Raw genomic sequence first — 17,646 nt, forward strand, 5'->3', positions numbered from 1 at the left:
ACTAATTTATGCTTTATGTTCACAACTGACTTACATTACCGCAAGCTTTTGTTTACAGGGACCAAACTACAGAAAGTGTACCACACAATATAGTACAAAAGGAAACAAAAATCCTCAACTATTGTAAATATCTCCATGAAGGACTTTTTTTTAATACAGAAGCTTAATTCCAATCAGTTCAAAAAAAAAATGCAATTTTGTGATTGCCCATCTCTGTTAGAAGAAACCCTCCAATTAAATCTCTGCAGAAATAAAGAAATACCATGYCTCCAATAGCTACAACTCTAGAAAGATCTCAGAGTTATCGATGACAGTTCTTGAAAATTATCAGCTCAACTTCCAGTGGCAGCCAACTGCCAATAAACATCAAGCATCATCTTTACTGCACCCACAGACTGAGGACTGTGAGCAGTTCTGATCTCTGCATTTTGAGAGAGGTAGTGGAGTCAGCATAGAGCAGCGAAGGGAATCGAAAACACCAGGCGRAAAGGGCAGCTACCACACAAACAGACTAAGGCTAAAACTCTTCTGTTTGAAGACTAAAAGGTTGGAAAGGTATATGACCGAGGTTTACAAAATCAGGAAAAGGACGGAAAAGGCGAAGGTTCATCCAAAGTCCCAATTTGCAGCCATAGGGCACTTGACAAAGCTAACAGGAAATAAGTTTAAAATAGATAAAAATAAAGAAAATCTTTACATATCATGTAGTGAACTTTTGAAACTTGCTGCCATAGGTTGTGGAAGCAGATAAGATCACCAGGTTCAAAAGGGGTTAGACAAATTCAGAAAGAACAGGTCCATAAACAGATATCGAAAGGACTGGGTAGGGGGCACTCCGCAATATTCCTACCCTAAGAGTTCCGGATGACAGGAATGGATGGAAAAACATGGTCAGGCTTGTATTAGTACCCTGAGAAGCTTCTCCTGCTGCCACTAAGACCAAGCACAACCCACTACTCTAATGCACTGCTTGAGACAGAACTGACAGATGCGCGAGATCCTCTCACGCAAGAATTTCAAGAGTACTTGAAGGACTTGCACAGAAGAGTCTCCTGATTAGAAGGACTCCAAACAGATAACCAAGGGTATTAAAGGTGGTAATCTGCTGACTGAAATTAGTTAATGGAGTCTAGAACACAAATTATTCTAAAGTAACAGTCTAAAACCAGTCAGAGTTGTGTCAGAATGACTTCTCTCTCCACTGACTGCAGATGAACTAAAAAGAAATTTGCTCAGCTGTCTGTTTAGACAAGGTACAGATAAATCAAGTTAGGTAGAATCAATTTTAGCTAAATATGATCAAACAYTAACAAGCTCATGATGAAAACGGATACAGTGGTGTGAAATATCCTGGAATAAGGAGATGAAGTCGTCCCAAGGAAAAGTGACAGAAGATACTACGAAAATAAAGAAACAAATGTCAAAAAAAAAAGAAAGAAAAAAAAGAAAGGCAAAGCATATGTTCAGGAAGCAAGAAAAAGTGAAGTTACCAGAAAGAGTTCTGTAAATGGTTGGAGCCAATGAAGTAATACATCCAGATCTCCAACTTCCTCTCTCTCAAAGACTGAGGTAGAGCATAAYTCCTGAAGAAAGAGCTTTTTCTTTCTCCAGGAAGCTCCTGAAGGCTTAGGTACCAAGGAACTGTTGAGTGATAAACACCAAGGGGATGCTTCAACTGATTTTACCATAAAGTGTATCTGATTTGAAAATTTAAGAGGATATCCATGAATGGCCCTGAAGATTGCTAAGCTTATTTCATGGTTCACAAAAGATCATATTGTGCTAGAAACGAGGCTTGCTAAGCATTTTATCTATGCTAAACACAATCTTTTTACTGCTCTCCACACGGTCATTACAGAATGCTGCTTTAACAATTACCTACAAAGATATTCCAAGAATATCTGAGGCCAACAGCTCGTTAGAATAATCTTTGTTAAAAATCAAACTAGTATTAAGTTTAACCCAGTTTTAACTAAAGATTTGCCAAAATATATTCTTTATTCTAATTTGCTTTGTACAATGTCTTATTCTATCATTCCTTTCCTAGAAAATGTCACGATATCTACAGACAAAAAGAAGTTTAGCAAATGTTTTAAAGCTTCTCCTCATTGTTAAGATTCACCCCTACTTAATGAAATATTAAGCCCAAAATTACAATTACAATTACATGGAAAAAAAAAAAAAAAAAAAAATCGAAGGCAGCCAAATATATGGCTCAATGACCACAGCAATACAGAAGACCTGGCCTGTTCCTTATACTGCATCCTATCCAAACATTTCAATTGTTGCTTTGACTCTTCCTCCCACCATCTTTCTCATGCTTTTCCAAACAGAATGAAGCTATTAAGTAGTAAACTAAAAACAACAAAAGCTTTCTTGAAACAGTCCCATCCATGTTCAAAGTCCACACTACAATGAAATAAAATAAAGTCTGCTAGAGACAATGCTTCTTTAAATAGTGGTCTTCCAAGTGTATCTGCAGATGTAGGATGTGATATTGCAGAGTCAGCACTCAAAGCAGACAAGACATCCTGACAGAACAAAATATCAGAGGGAGAAAAAAAATCCACAAAGCTCAAAGAGTAGCAACACAGTGGTGTTACTATTGTTTTAAGCAGCCTATAAGCATCAGAGAATTGACCAATCCACAAGCTGAATCAGTGGAAAAGGAAAATATATGTAAACTGGAAATTAGATCAGTGAACATTCACCCTTCTGTAACCTAAAACTGGTAGCAGCCACATACAGACTTATTCTGATGATTTTTATATTGGTATTTTGATACTTGCATTTAGAGCAGCTTCTCCACATTTCTCAATTGCAGCTAGACCCTGATTATGAATGTGGGTTTCCAGCAGTTTTTTCAGCTCTCCAAGGCCATCCTGGATTCGAGATACGAGGTTATACATGCGTCCCAAGTCTGGAAAAAAAGAAAGCCGATGTCTTTCGTTTGTATCAGGTATGACTCCAACTCCTCGCTTACAAACCTGACAATAGGAGTTAAACATTCAACATCATCACTGACAAAAACATACATGCATCTGTTGCTGTAAAAAGCCATACAAACTATAGCAAAAAGTACTGGAGTAAATCTTTGCACTGACCTGGAAAGTTATGATCACTTAAAAGGGAAAACAATTTGATTAGGTATGTCTTATCTTCACAACGCTACAGAAATTTCAAGAATAAAACCCAAGGTTTAAATTACAAAAGTGTATTTACTTCTGATTTTGAGTTTTTATGAACAATTAAAAGAGGCGCAACAATTTAAAAATAGAATTAACTTTTCCCCATTAGTTAAAGTTTCTAAACTGATACCTTTAATCAAGACTGTCCGTAGTGATACAACTGGTTAAAAGAACAGTGTTCTCCCACTGACCACCAGCCTTTCTGAGCCTTCTGCTCAAAACAAAACAGTTTTCAGAAATATATCACCACCCTCTGCATCCATCTGTATGCTCTCTGGTGGGAACAACAGCTAGCAACTGTGGAAAATCTGAGGTAAAATGTCATGTGCTGATGTGATATTTAAGACAAAAATGGAAGAATTATAAATCAACTTCCTTGCAATAAATAAAGCACTGCAAATAAAGGTACCTCTTTTTAAAGAGCATTTAGGTATCTGATCAGTAATAGAAATAACTACATCTGAAAGAAAAAAAAAAATGATCGAGAAAACCATCCCTCCARAACTCAAGACTAATAAAGGTGATAAGAAATTGGACATAACTTCAGGTAGGCTAAAACCTCATATTAAAATCTTACCAGTTTTCAGCCAAGACTTTCCAAAATCAATTAGTAATTTTGGAAAATCTAATATTAAAGAGGGTTTTGTATTTATTACTGTTTTTGAACAGTGCAGAGTTTTAGTACTTTCTGAATGCAAGACTCTTTAAACACTTTAATACAGACATAAACCAGATGCACAAAACTACTAGTTAGTTCTAGCAACCTTGGCCTTACTTAGTAGACACTCGAGTAAAACGGCAAACCACTAAGTTAGCTACTGGAGACTAATGAGGACATTTCACTTGTTGGATCTGTCTTACGCTCTTCAGCTATACGTAGCTTTGCCACAGCRTAAGGTCTTCTCTGAAGGTTTTATGTATAATTTATTACCACTTGAGGATTATTAGATATTAAACAAAAATGGAGCTATCAAGTAGTTGTACAGCTAGCTAACTTTGAAACACGACACTCAAAACTTGAAGCCTTTACTGGTGAAGCTATGCCACCTGTGTTCAAGTCAACTGYCCTTTCCATGTAACGCTTTCAGCTAAAACTTCGGCAAATTTTAATCTTTTGGATCGATCATTTTTAAAAAACGATTCTCCCTTCTGAAAAATCCTGTTCTTAACCTGATGCTCTACTTTTACAACAACAAAAAGGAGAGTATGTTSTTCTTTTAGCTGTAGGACTTTAGCAAAATGATAGGACAATAATGCCAAGCATGGGTGGGATGTTCTGCCACTAGATCTACCCACAAACAAAGAGTCACAGGTTGCTCTATCAAGATGCCTGTAGATGGTGAAATATGAAACAGACTCTACAAAAACTCAAGGAAGATTTACAGAATAAAACACCTCATTCCCCATAAAGATAATTATTTCCTGACATCATCATACTGATGTGAATAGGTAACAAATGACAAATGTGCCGCACAACCTTTGTAACTGGTTGCACAATGTGTTTAAAAAGGTACTGAATAGCAGCAGGAGTGGCCTGTAATACAACCTGCCTAATACACTTTATATGGGAGGACCTCCAAAGCAGCTTACTTTCAAGAACAAGAGAATGAAGACGTTAAATGAGTTTAGGATAATCTAAAACAGACTATTGAAGTATACTATAAATTTGTAAGTCCAGTGCTTTGAGAGTGAACTGATCATGGATTCTTTGATAATTCATTCTTTATTCGCTATCAAAAATAAATGTTTCTAACTACGAAAAATTATGAAACTTAGAAATGGCCAAGGAACAACTATTGTAATTTCTGCAAGTGAAACACAGGAAGAGGAACAGAATTATTTTGGAAAACATGGCTCTTTAAAAACACCTAATAATCTTTGGAATACCTTCAGTAAAAGAAAAAACTAAGACCTATAAAAAATCCTCTTCAATTTTGGCACTATCTTGTTCTCTTTAGTTTTTGYTTTGTTTTGGTTCATTTTTCAGCTCCTACAAACATATAAAGTTACATCACTCCAGTAAATGTCTATACTAGAGGCTCACAAAGCCCACAGACTTGGCAATATTGATAGTAAAATAGTCTGGAAAGGCCTCCTGAATTCCCCCCCCCCCCAATGTAAACAATGCTGACCCTTAGGAGTTAGTAGAAGGTAAAAATCTTCAATTTACATTTTAAACAGGCAACTTCTGACCTACCAATCATGCTTTAATGTCTATTTTCATGTTGAGGTGTCCCTTCATTATCAACAAAATGATTATGGGAATTATTCACAGCTGCTCTTTAAGGCTGATACACAAAGAGACCAGCAGTCACAATTATACACTCACAACTATTAACACCTTCAGAAAAAAGGACAAATCTAATGTTGGCCACTAATCCAACCCAAGCAGGGAGAGTTGGACTAGATGATCTCCAGAGGTCTCAAAGATGATCTCAAAGATGATCTCCTTCCAATCTCAACCATTCCATGATTCTGTAATCCTTCATCCTGAGCCACTCAGACATTTCAATTCTTTAAGAAGTTTACAACTCTCAAACCAACATCATCAACAACAGTAACTTAATMTCTCTTCAATTCTTCCTTAAAAAAAAAATAAAAAAGAAAAAAAAGAAAAAACAGATAGTCTTATGCTTATTTCCTGTACAGATTTAATCCYCAATGAGAAAAATCAGAAACACCATTCGTCCTCCTCGTTTGCATAATATGCAAGAATTATGCAGCCCTAGTTTTAACTGCTGTTTTTTTCTAAGCATTAACTCCTGAACACTTACAAATACAGTTTCTAACTTCTTGAAGATATCTCTATAATATAAAGAGATATTGTCTTCAAGAGTTCCTCTAAAATAAGTAAGCTTCTATTCTRCGTGCCATCTATAGAGATATAAACTTACTCCATTAGTGGCATTTCAGACTAATTTTCACAGCTAAAATTATATCATTAATTACTAACTTGCACCTTTTCACATTCTGTCCTATGTGCAGTTCTAATCAATAATTYAGAAGCTCCTTGTTTCTATTCTACTTTTAAAATTCCCTAAACGTATTTCTAGTCAAATTGGATTGTAAAATTCTAGTTGCTGACTCCCAAGGGGCATTGGAAACAGCTGGTGAGACCAGTGGTCTGTTTTCTGTCTCATGCCGGTCTCCTGCATGCACCAGCTCCTGCTGAAAGAATAGGTGAGATGTTCTTGAAGCTGTTCCAGTCATATTAAGAGAAATCAAAATTAGTTCCATTTTGCCTTAAAACTTGAGACTGGAATGGGCAGCTTGAGGCCATCCCCTTTTAATTAACAGCTGCTTGCTGACWGGTTCAGTGTCCATCTTCTCCTTCAAACTAATTACTAAAGAAATCACATTTAGCCATTACCAGAACTTACGCTACTCACAAATCATCGGAGAGGAACTGCAGGAAAACCTAAAACCACTGTTTCAATTATCAGCTTACCTTCATTTTTGTCAGCATCCAATAAATTCTGAAACTCTGTATGAAAAATCTCCAAGTGTTTCTCAATAAGTACTTGCTCACATTTTCGTGCCAATTCATCTTGTGTGCTCTCATGGAGATATACCTGAACTCTACGCTGTTCCTCAAGAAGGCGAGCTTCAGCCTACAGAACAAAAAGATAAACATGAAACCTGTACAAAAGGTAGAGAAGAGTTCTAACAGCAGAAAACAGATGACTACTCAGTAAATGCATCCAGGAAAAAAAAAAAAAAAAAAACCTCTCCCTCTCTGCAGTTTAAGCAGTTAATCATAACGTGACTCCTTCCCTACTGTATATGCACAGATTGAATGTCTACATTGATAATAATTTTATATATTGCTGAAATGGGAGAAGAATCACAGCAACATTATTTTCCCTCGTGCTTTTGAATAAGATGTTTTCGGTTGAAAATCCACTGCCAGAAAAAAAAAAAATGGCCAACATGAGATGCTCACGCTTTTAAGATCAGTAAGCTCTCCAGCCACAGAGGTAGTCTCATTTAAAACATGAGATCAACACATTTCATGTTTGCACAAAACCTAAAAGGCACAAAATTACCATTTAACAATATGCCCATCACAAATTTATTTTCATGTTCTCATATATATTCTTACACAGAAAAGCTTCCCAATAATCTACAATCATTAAAATTGTACTAGCATTTAATTTGGCACATGAAATGCTACTTATGCGTATGTTCCTGCTAAACCAAAAYTCTAAATGTCACTTGAGAAATAGTACTGAATTCCAAAATGTAAACCTGAAACTGTTTATATAATGATTACCTCCATTTTGTTTGTGAAAATGTTAAAGATTAATTTTACAAGCCATCTGTAAGAGTGACACATTAGGGACAAGGCACATACAGCTTCTTATCAGTCCAGATTACTTAAATTAAGAAATATCACTAAGAGAAGGAAATTAAATTAATGTATTTTCCTAACATTTTAGGATATGGAGTACACATGAAAGATAATATTATGGATAACAAAACAACAACTTAACTGCAGGAATGTTGCACCATACACAGAAAACTTTAGCAGTAATATAGAAGACTATTTAACTTCTTTTTTTTTTTTTCTCCCAAACTAATTTTGCACTTAGCTTTGGTGACATGACTCTGGATTACTGACTTTTGGAGTTAAACCAGTACAGCTCAAAGCATAAGAAACAGAAAGAAGAGGTTGGGAAGGGACATAAACTCGTGCTTCAGAGTACATACCAGTTCCTTAGCAATCAACCTACTTAATGACAACAAATAGCAGCAAATTATTGAATCTTTCTGATGAGTGTCAGAAGTTGGAACTAGACTAGTAAGACTATTTAACTTATGTTTGACTATCTCTGTATATCTGTAGTTTAAGTAGTTAATACTTCTAATATTTCTTATTAAAACAAAAGTGACGGTTTATAGTCTACTTTGAACTATTTTATGAAAATAAAGATTCACCTCTGACTCCAAATTTGCTTAAATTCTCTCACTTTTTGTGCTCTTATCATTCCATTTACTTTTTAAGCCACGTTTTATAAACCAGGGAAACAATTACCTGCATAACAGTACCTATAGTTATTTCAATTGTGAAAAAAAAAATCACAAATTTGATTTAAGGCTTTATTGCAAGGGATATTCTTCACGACTGTTAGGACAAACTTTTTCCTACGGCATATTATGCCATGCTAGCTTTACTTCTCAGGCTGGCCCTCACATGAAAAATTCACAATCTCTTTAAACTCAGTAAGTTTACTTCTATAACTACATACCTGCATCTTAATTCTAATCAAGTCTTCACAGAATCACAGAATGGTTGAGGTTGGAAGGGACCTCTGGAGATCATCTAGTCCAACCTCMCTGCTCAAAAGCAGGGTTACCTAGAGCATGGTAGACAGGGTTGCATCCAGRCGGGCCCTGAGTATCTCCAGAGAAGGAGACTCCACCACCTCTCTGGGCAACCTGGTCCAGGGCTCTGTCACTCTCACAGGGAAGAAATTCCCCCTCACGGTCAGGCRGAACTKCCYGTGCTTCAATTTCTGCCCRTTGCCTCTTGTCCTGTCACACGGGACAACTGAAAAGAGTTTGTCCCYRTCCCCTTGACACCCTCCCTTCAGGTACTCACACACATTGATAAGATCCCCCCTCAGTCTTCTCTTCCCCRGGCTAAAGAGGCCCAGCTCTCACAGACGTTCCTCATGACGAAGGGACTAGAGCATCTGCCCTATCTTAGTAGCCCRATGCTGGACTCTCTCCAGGAGCTCCATGTCTCTCTTGTACTGGGGAGCCCAGAACTGGACACAGKACTCGAGATGAGGCCTCASCAGGGCTGAGGAGAGGGGCAGGATCCCCTCCCTCCACCTGCTGGCAACACTCTTCCTAAYGCMCCCCAGGAKACCAYTGGCCTTCCGGGCCACAACRGCACACTGCTGCCTCATGGCCAACTTGTCATCCACCAGCACTCCCAGGTCCTTCTCTGCAGAGCTGCTCTCCAGAAGGTCAGCCCCCAGCTTGTACTGATGCCTAGGGTTATTTCTCCCTAGGTGCAGGACCCTGCACTTGCCCTTGTKGAACCTCAKGAGGTTCCTCTCCAYCCAACTCTCCAGCCTGTCCAGKTCTCCCTGAATGGCAGCACAGCCCTCAGGTGTGTCAGCCACTCCTCCCAGCTTGGTAGCATCAGCRAACTTGCTGAGGAGGCACTCTGWCCCCTCATCCAGGTCATTGACGAAAAAGCTGAACAGGATGGGGCCCAGTACTGCGCCCTCGTGGACGCCACTAGCTACAGGYCTCCAACTAGACTCCAYGCCACTGATGACGACCCTCTGAGCTCTGTATTTCAGCCAGTTCTCAATCCACCTCACTGTCCACTCGTCTAACCCACACTTSCTGAGCTTCTCTAGGAGGATGTTAGGGGAGACAGTGTCAAAAGCCTTGCTGAAGTCAAGGTACACAACGYCCTGCTGAAGTCAAGACACACAACATCCACTGCTCTCCCCTCATCTACTCAGCCAGTCATGCTAGCATAGAAGGCTATCAGATTGGTTAAGCCTGAAAGTCTTTGCAAAGCCATTTAACTCAGTCAGAACTCAATGCACAGGGCTATCTAAGAAAGTCAAGTAAGAGTATTAACAGCATATTACTTTTCCTATCTCATACTTTTAAAGATGACTTTCAAGACCCTCTTAGTGATASTATGTCTGTGAAAAGTTCTAAGTAGTCCCGCAGTCACAGCAGTCTCATTTAAGGCTTTTCATAACAGGAACAAACAAACAAATCCTAATTATATCAATACACAAGTAATTACAGGGAGTACTAATCTGTTCCAGGCATTTAAGTGGCATACCTGATCACAATATCCAAACAGAGAAAAAAAAAATTAAGAAATAAACATCACAAGGGAATTTTGTCMAAGTCAGAAATACATTAAGAATCCCTTATGCATACAGAAGTAACATAAAACTGAAGGAAAGCACATCTGAATCGCAAACGAACAGTTCCGATAACTTGCATGATCTCTCTTGATCTCTCCAGTAGAGCATGCAGACCAGAGAAATCAATTAGTCTCCCTTCCCCACACAGGGGACAAGTTTCTAGCTTCAGTTTAYATATTTTACCTTTTCTCTGAGGTCCCAGCCCCAGTTTACAACATTCTGCACACTTCCACTACATTTGCTATGGAGTCCTATATGGAGCTTTTCCAGTTTCAGCAGTTAAAACCTAGCAAATAGTAATGAAAATGGAGTTTCTTGTTTGGTTTGATTTTTATGCAGGCATATTCTCTGTGAGGAGATGGCAAATTAGCCAAAACGGCTTATGCATCTCCAGGATCTGAACTTGTTCAAACACTAAAATAAGGCTACGTTTTCCTGCTGAAGATTTCCTCGGCATTTGGATAGTTTTCTCTATGCGTTTAGCCTCAACATCATCAGCTTAATTCATCTGTGGATTTTTGCAGTCTTGAAGATTGTTTGGGATACTATTAAGTTCTATTAAGTAACTATTAAGTTACTATTTGCCACTAATCCCTAGTTCTTGAAATAGCTCCACTRACCTTCAGACAGCTTTTTAGTGTCCTGCACCAAGGAAGCCTGGATGAGCCAGTCATTTGTGTTACAAGTGACTGAGATCACCTTATTCTATCTTTACATATATTTTGGAAGACGAAAAGATAGACAAGAAATTGAAAGTGAAGTAATAAAAATCATTAATTCAGCAGTAACAGAAAAGTAAATACAGATGTCTGAGAACAACTGATTTTTTAATCATCCACTTCAGAACCAGGAATCAGGCAAAATTCTTTCTGTGGCAAAAGCAGTTACACAAAAGGAGCACAGAGGTACTGGCGTGAGGGATAGGTTTTCCAGGTGTGTGAGCAGATTTGCTTTGCACACTCACAAAGCTCTGGCTTTTAATTAAATCGAAAGGGAGAGAGAAAGAGCAATTTAGAGAGCAAGGAAATGTGTTAAAAAATGTATATATAGTAGCAGTTATCCAAGATGAACATGATCTATTTATTTTAAATTCAGTAAGACTGACCCAATAACCAGGCTAGAAATAGTCAGTGTTTATCCAGCTTGTTCTTAATTGCCCTATCTGGGATCCCAGAGGCCAGAGAAACTAAGAATTTAAATCTGGTCTCTGTTGCTCAAAATTATTGTGTAGGGTTCACTAGACCAAAATATTCTGAAAGAACTAAAGCTGATTAACTATCTACTAACTCTGTGGAGGCCAGTTTGCTCAGGAAGAGATTTCARTAACATGCTACCTGTGTCTAGCAGACAAAGAGTAAGCTTGCAGTTTCAAAGCAAAATGGTTATTTTGGTGGCAAATCTGGAAGTCTACAAAATCYGTATTTATTTTACCATCCTCTTCAGGTTTACCCATTAAGAAAGTTTCAAATTTTCGCTGCACTTATCGAAATGCACTAAGGAGATAAACTTCACACCACACAAGAACAAATCACCTTAGGAAAAAAGAACTAACTGGTTTTCCTTCTATAAAATATTCAGTATTTTAAGAAATTAAAAGTCAAGAACTTACATTACTTCTAATTCAAATAAATATCTGCACCTAGAAAATAATCATAGAGTTATTAAATAACTTACCTTCTTCATGTACTCTGTGACAGGGTTCTGTTGCAAGAATTCAGTACTTTCTCGTGTATAAAACCTCTCTGTGTCAGCAAGGAACTGAGATTCGAAGGATTCTTTATAGACAGTTAGTGTAGGCCCTTTTGCAAATGCATCATCTTCATTTAGCCCCAGCTCCACTACAAGAAAGCAAATTATGATAAAACTGWCTTTTATTAAATGATCCTTTGCACATAAACAGATACGCTCATTCTAAATTTAGATATGTGACTGTGATCAATTGGGATAGTAGCAGCACCACTTTTCAGCACTTTTAAAAGTCCACATTTATTCTACATTTAGAAATAAGTAGCAGAAATCATATTATTCATATAAATTGCACTTTTTGATAAATTAGTGAGCAAACTGCAGAATTTAGGAAACTTCACTCTCAAATGCCACTTACTTTAAATTCTATTTCCATTTTTATCTCTCAGAGTTCTAGATTATATCCATATATGTCTATTTTTATTAAGGATTGTTTAATCATTAACCAGCACGGCAAAAGTCTCAATTTCACACAATTGAGGGGGAGGAAGGAATATCACTCTGCCTTGTAACTTACTATGCTACCTTTTTACCCCTTCCAGTTTTAGCTCCTAAATAACTGATTCATAAACAATGAACACTCCTGTTTATYAGTCCTGATTACATACTTTAGAAGTACTGCATTATTAACTGCAATTACGTGCCATGTATCTCTACATACAGAAAGTTAAATTTTTGCATAACCAGGTTTATCTTATTGCAAAAATCTTTATTGGACATCCAGTGAGTTGGAAGGTTATTTTCAGACTCTGATAGGGAATTTATTTTTCCGCAGGGAAAATAATTAAGCCTTAAAGAAATCTCATTTACCATAAGATTGTACAACTCCACTGATCAGCCTTGTATTGATAGTTTCACCGTTTCTTTCCTTTTCAATCAATTTCAATACAGCATTTGTTACCTTAGAAAACAGGGATTAAAAGTGAGTCACGCATGGAGAAAATAAGCGGTAGGTCAAGCACAGTACTTAATCAGGAGCACAYCCCCATCTTCAAAGACAATTCAAGCCCCTTGATAATAAAATTTAAGGAACCCTGAACATAAGAATCCTCCTCCAGCACATAGCAAGCTGCATCTGTAAGYTCCACAACACAACACAATCACAGTCTATTAGGAGTGAGTAAGAGTATGAAAGTGCTTGTTCGGTTGTTTTCTGTTGCTGTTTTTGTTTGTTTGTTTGTTTGTTTTCCCCTCCTCTTCTAAACCAAAGTACTGTTTCATAGCTGAAATACAGGGGAATCTTGCAATAATAGCTGAACTAATCACCTGTAATTTAGACAAAGAAAGGTATAGCTCATGCTCATGACTGAAATGTTGTAAATACTGTTCCTTACAACTGAAACGTAACCAATGCTTTCAGTACTTTCAGAATTTAGTCTTTTCACTGTGAAATACAGCAAATAAGACTGAAATACACCATGCATTTTGATGGTATGCCTTGTTTTATATTGCGCTGATTCACTAATTAAAAGCGTTTAGTTAACTTGACATGAATCTCCCATGCATCAGTGTAAATTTAAAGATTTATACCAACATGAGAACACTCAAGTCCCTGTCCTGTCACTSTCCTTACAGACTCTCATATCTGAAACCTTAAAACATCAAGGTCACTAAGTACTCATCTGGCTTGAARTAACACCTTCAGCTGATTCCATTTAACACCTTTAGCTTTTTAAAATGCCTGGGGTCCTCTCAGCAAAGAGTCCACATAATATTCTTGATATGAATGTTCAACAACCAAAAAACAAAGACCTTTTTTTAAGGTCTCAGGGGAAAAATTGTCAATAACATTTAAAACCCACCCAGTAAAATAGTATCTCAGTCATAAAATATATACATGCCTGCTTATTTAATGGTCTGAATAAGCAGTCCCTCCAGGTCACCAAGGCAAGCTAGAAGAAAAGGAAGGGAGATGAAAGATGAAAGAAATATGTATAAATAAATATACACATATACACACATACAGACAGTAATTCTTTAAAGAAAGATAACAAGCTAAATRATCAGCATCAATATTTACAATGACGCTTTAACACCAAATCTCATCTAATGGATATTTTTCATATTAAAATTATTTCCTTTTTTTCTAATACAATCTAAGATGTCCTATTCACTGGCAGAGAGAATTCTACTGCCAACTCTGAAAAACAGTGAATTCTTCATGTTATTTTGACAAAACAGTTTTTCCTGTTGGCAATTTTCAAGCTGATATAGTCCCTCACCATTAGACCAGTGAAAATAATAGCCGAGAAGGAGGTAAGTAAGGATACCCCACCGTTTGTTCTACGCTATGCAAAGATATCTTAGCAAGCAGTAAAATAAAACATCAATTTCTGAATGCAATACCAGCAAGGACAACACTCGGACTTTATAAAAAATATAGTTTTAGTTATTGGAGACAGAACTTCCATCAGGCTCTTCCATTGTTAGTATTACTTTACATTACAAAAAAATTATCAAAATCACATATCAGTCTTCCAAACTGTACCAAAGTAACTCATATTACAAACCAAACGTTGATTGAATCTTAGCAGGCTGGATGTCGAAAAATTTGTAAGGATGTAGTGAAGTTAACAGAAAGAAATGCAATTTACTTTGCTTTATGTTTGGAACAGTTGACTAAATTTTAAGTGGAATGACAAGGCCACACTGATGCACACACAGAACTGCAAGTAGCAAATGACAGCCCATGACACACAGGCAGTGTGTCAACACATACACGCAGATCGAATTTCACAGGTTAGACTCATGGAGCTTTTACAAATACATGTGCAGGGGGGCATGCTGTGAGGGTTTAAAAGGGGAAAAGAGTTATTTTAACTAATTATATGATGAAGCACACTTCAAAACTTCTGTGAACTTCATAAAAATAGCAAGTTTCAAGGAGCAATCTGTAGRATAAGAATGCAAAGGACAAATGAAATGGATAATTCACTCACTTCAAAAAATGACTTACCGAGTAAATTTCATATATTCCTTTACGACCTTCATCGCACTCGCGACGAACCCAATGTCGATTGAGGTAGGCACATATCCCATTCAATACTTTGCTTGAAAATCTATAATCTTCCCACTGTTGAGTGTAGAATTTCAACACACTCTCGTCCATCAAATCTTCACCATCCTGAAAAGAAGAAAGTTTGTCAGTACTGTAGGGTAATTTCTGAAGTACATAAAGATACACAAAGGCACATGAATTCATGGTGTAAGAAACCCACACAATACATCATCTCTGCACTATCTCAGTATGGCAGCTTTATAAGAAACACAGTGCTAGGCCACTATCAGATTTATAAATTAGAAAATGGGTGGAAAAAAATAACAACACAGACAAAGCTCCAGAAGACACTCTCTTCTGTCTTTTGGAAGGGAGCAAGAAGTCACCACATTAGAAACAGAGAGCAACACTGATGAGCACGCTAGGTAAAATATGCCAGTGCAATCAATGGTAACGCATTCAACACAGTAACCTTCATAAAATAACTGCAATTCCCACTGCTGCTGCTGCTACTTGGGGAGCTGAAACAAATGAGTGTAGACAAGGCCTTCTCTAGGAAGAGTCAGGTAGCAAATGGGATCCTACATCTTTGGACTGGGTATGGAATCATGTTTGCTCATGTTATAGGGAAAAAGACAGAACACATGTAAGTTTAATCATCTTTCCAAACTAGACCAGTACATCTTGAATAGAAGGGGAAGAGTAATAGGAGTCCATTCTGGATAAAACATCAGATACTTCTATGCAGCTGCATCATCACCACCACCAAACTGCAAGGTAAATTCACTAGGACTCCAGAAATTCTTGTATCATTGCTTAAATCTACAATTTCAAAAACTAAAAGTAAGTGCGGTTCCTTAATATTGAATGCCTTTCCAAAATACCAAGGAATCATTCTCTCAAAAAGCAGCCCAACATACCATTATATTAGTAGTTTAGTTATTAATGACTGTCATCAGGCATTTTCAACATTGTAAGTAACCCTTCCATTTTTTCCAGTGCTATTAATATGCTAGCTAATTGGTTACAAAGTCTAGTTGTACTTTTACAAGCTAAGGGACAGGACAGCTTAAAAAAAAAATGTATACAAACATCGCTTTAGTGGTTAGAGGAAATGAAGCTCATGGGTACACTCAGTGACTGCTCTATGCATGTGGCAAAGCGAAGGATACCTTCAAACAGCTAACAGAATATTTAAGGAAAAGAAGTACATTTCAGATTCACTTAACTTACTTCCAGTAGCTACATGTAGTTTTAACTTTGGTGATAGAGAAGTTTTCCTCGATCCAGTTTGTACTGATACAATTCCCAGTTGATCTACAGTTCCATCTTACCTTAAGGAGATTTGTCAAGTAGTTCTTCAGAAATTCTTTTAGTCGTTTGTATAATTCCAAGCCAACAAACTGAGCACCTCCAGGGGTCTGGCCTTTTTTGGACTTTGAAGGAGGTACTCCAGCTCCCCGTGCTTGATTAGACTGGTGTACACTAGTACAGTAGTTATAAACATGACTGACAGGAAAGTTAAGGAATAYGTATGTGTGAGCACGACACATTAAAAATGCAATGAAAATTGGTCTGTTAATTTTAATAAGGCATCTTAGAACGATTATAAACAATGACCCACCCTTAATACATTACAAAACATACTAGCCCACATAAAATCAAACTACAACTAGGAAAATAAAAAAAAAAAWTTAAGCAGAATTATCAGTAGCAAAAATGTCTCATGCTGCACAGAGAATTAAACTTCCCTGACATTGTAAATAAGACAACCAAGGAAAAGCACAGAAATTTGCAGATAAACTTATTTTCAAGGCATAAATGGTATTTATTTCATGTATTTTATTGGTAATCTACAAATAATGTAAGCTTTTGTTCGAGCAAGAAGAAATTTCAACACTAGTCTCAACGTACAAGCAACATTCAGTACCTGAAAATACCAAGAAAAATAATTTTGCCAACCCAATTTTTTAATAAAAAATTTAGTCAAGCAACACATGCAGACATGAGGAACAAACCYAGAAAGTAGCAATGGTGAGAAACATTGACTTTAAAGGACAAGATAACAGAAACCACACTTTTGAGCTGCAAGCATAATCCCCACATTGAAGATGTGGTAGCAATACTTTYTCTATCAACCTGAAAGACTTAATGCAGATGTTAACATGACATTTCAAGAAAACACTGTTTTCTGAGCTAATGTATATTCAAATATTCAGCATTCTTTCAAAGTGATCGGTGGAAGCTTGAAATACTTCAAGTGTTCTAAAAGCGACCGCACTCAGCAAACAGGGAACTAACTCAGTAGTCCTCAAATTAGACTGGATCAGGACTCAGACCTGACAGCAAAAATTACGAAAAGGACTYGCTCAGCAAATGAGTATTCAACAAGAACAGAGTTACTGAGCACTCCTGGTTCTACCGACGGTCTGAGGGCAGCCCTTGTTAGGGTAACACTGTACTGAGAAACCCAGAAGGTCTAACCTGGTTTTGACTTGTTTCAGAAAGTCATCTCACTCTGCCCAGGAGAACAACGTCCTTTGGTTAAGATTCACCCTTTTYGAGAAGTTCACATTCATTCCACACCTGTTACCTCTTCTAGGTGCAAAGGAATTCTATTTCCCACAACATTAACCAATAAYGTAAAATCTGCACTTGTGCATAGTAACTGAAGCTTTGTTTTCTTCCAGCTGTTTACGTCCTAGACATTAATGATTTCTTTTACAACACACATCTGTTCCTAGCTACTTGTTTGTCCAATTCTTCCAGCTCTATCCTTACTTCTGCCATCTATGCTTCCATTTCA

At 37.2% G+C, this 17,646-nt stretch overlaps 1 protein-coding gene across 1 annotated transcript in view; it reads right to left on the reverse strand.

Annotated features, from left to right (window-relative positions):
• Positions 1-17,646, reverse strand: part of CUL1 (cullin 1) — a 40,018-nt gene that overhangs the window by 12,478 nt on the left and 9,894 nt on the right. Inside the window, exons 2-8 of the mRNA XM_085320194.1 lie at positions 16,175-16,349; positions 14,799-14,966; positions 13,684-13,734; positions 12,653-12,743; positions 11,771-11,934; positions 6,637-6,799; positions 2,790-2,920 (exon numbers count right to left, since the gene is read on the reverse strand). Of these exons, the coding sequence (XP_085176320.1) occupies positions 2,790-2,920; positions 6,637-6,799; positions 11,771-11,934; positions 12,653-12,743; positions 13,684-13,734; positions 14,799-14,966; positions 16,175-16,349 (943 nt within the window). The remainder of the gene's footprint in view (positions 1-2,789; positions 2,921-6,636; positions 6,800-11,770; positions 11,935-12,652; positions 12,744-13,683; positions 13,735-14,798; positions 14,967-16,174; positions 16,350-17,646) is intronic.

This window comes from Rhea americana, unplaced genomic scaffold (genome assembly GCF_003343005.1).
Source record: "Rhea americana isolate MKP2758 unplaced genomic scaffold, rheAme1 scaffold_62, whole genome shotgun sequence".
NCBI classification, from domain to species: domain Eukaryota; kingdom Metazoa; phylum Chordata; class Aves; order Rheiformes; family Rheidae; genus Rhea; species Rhea americana.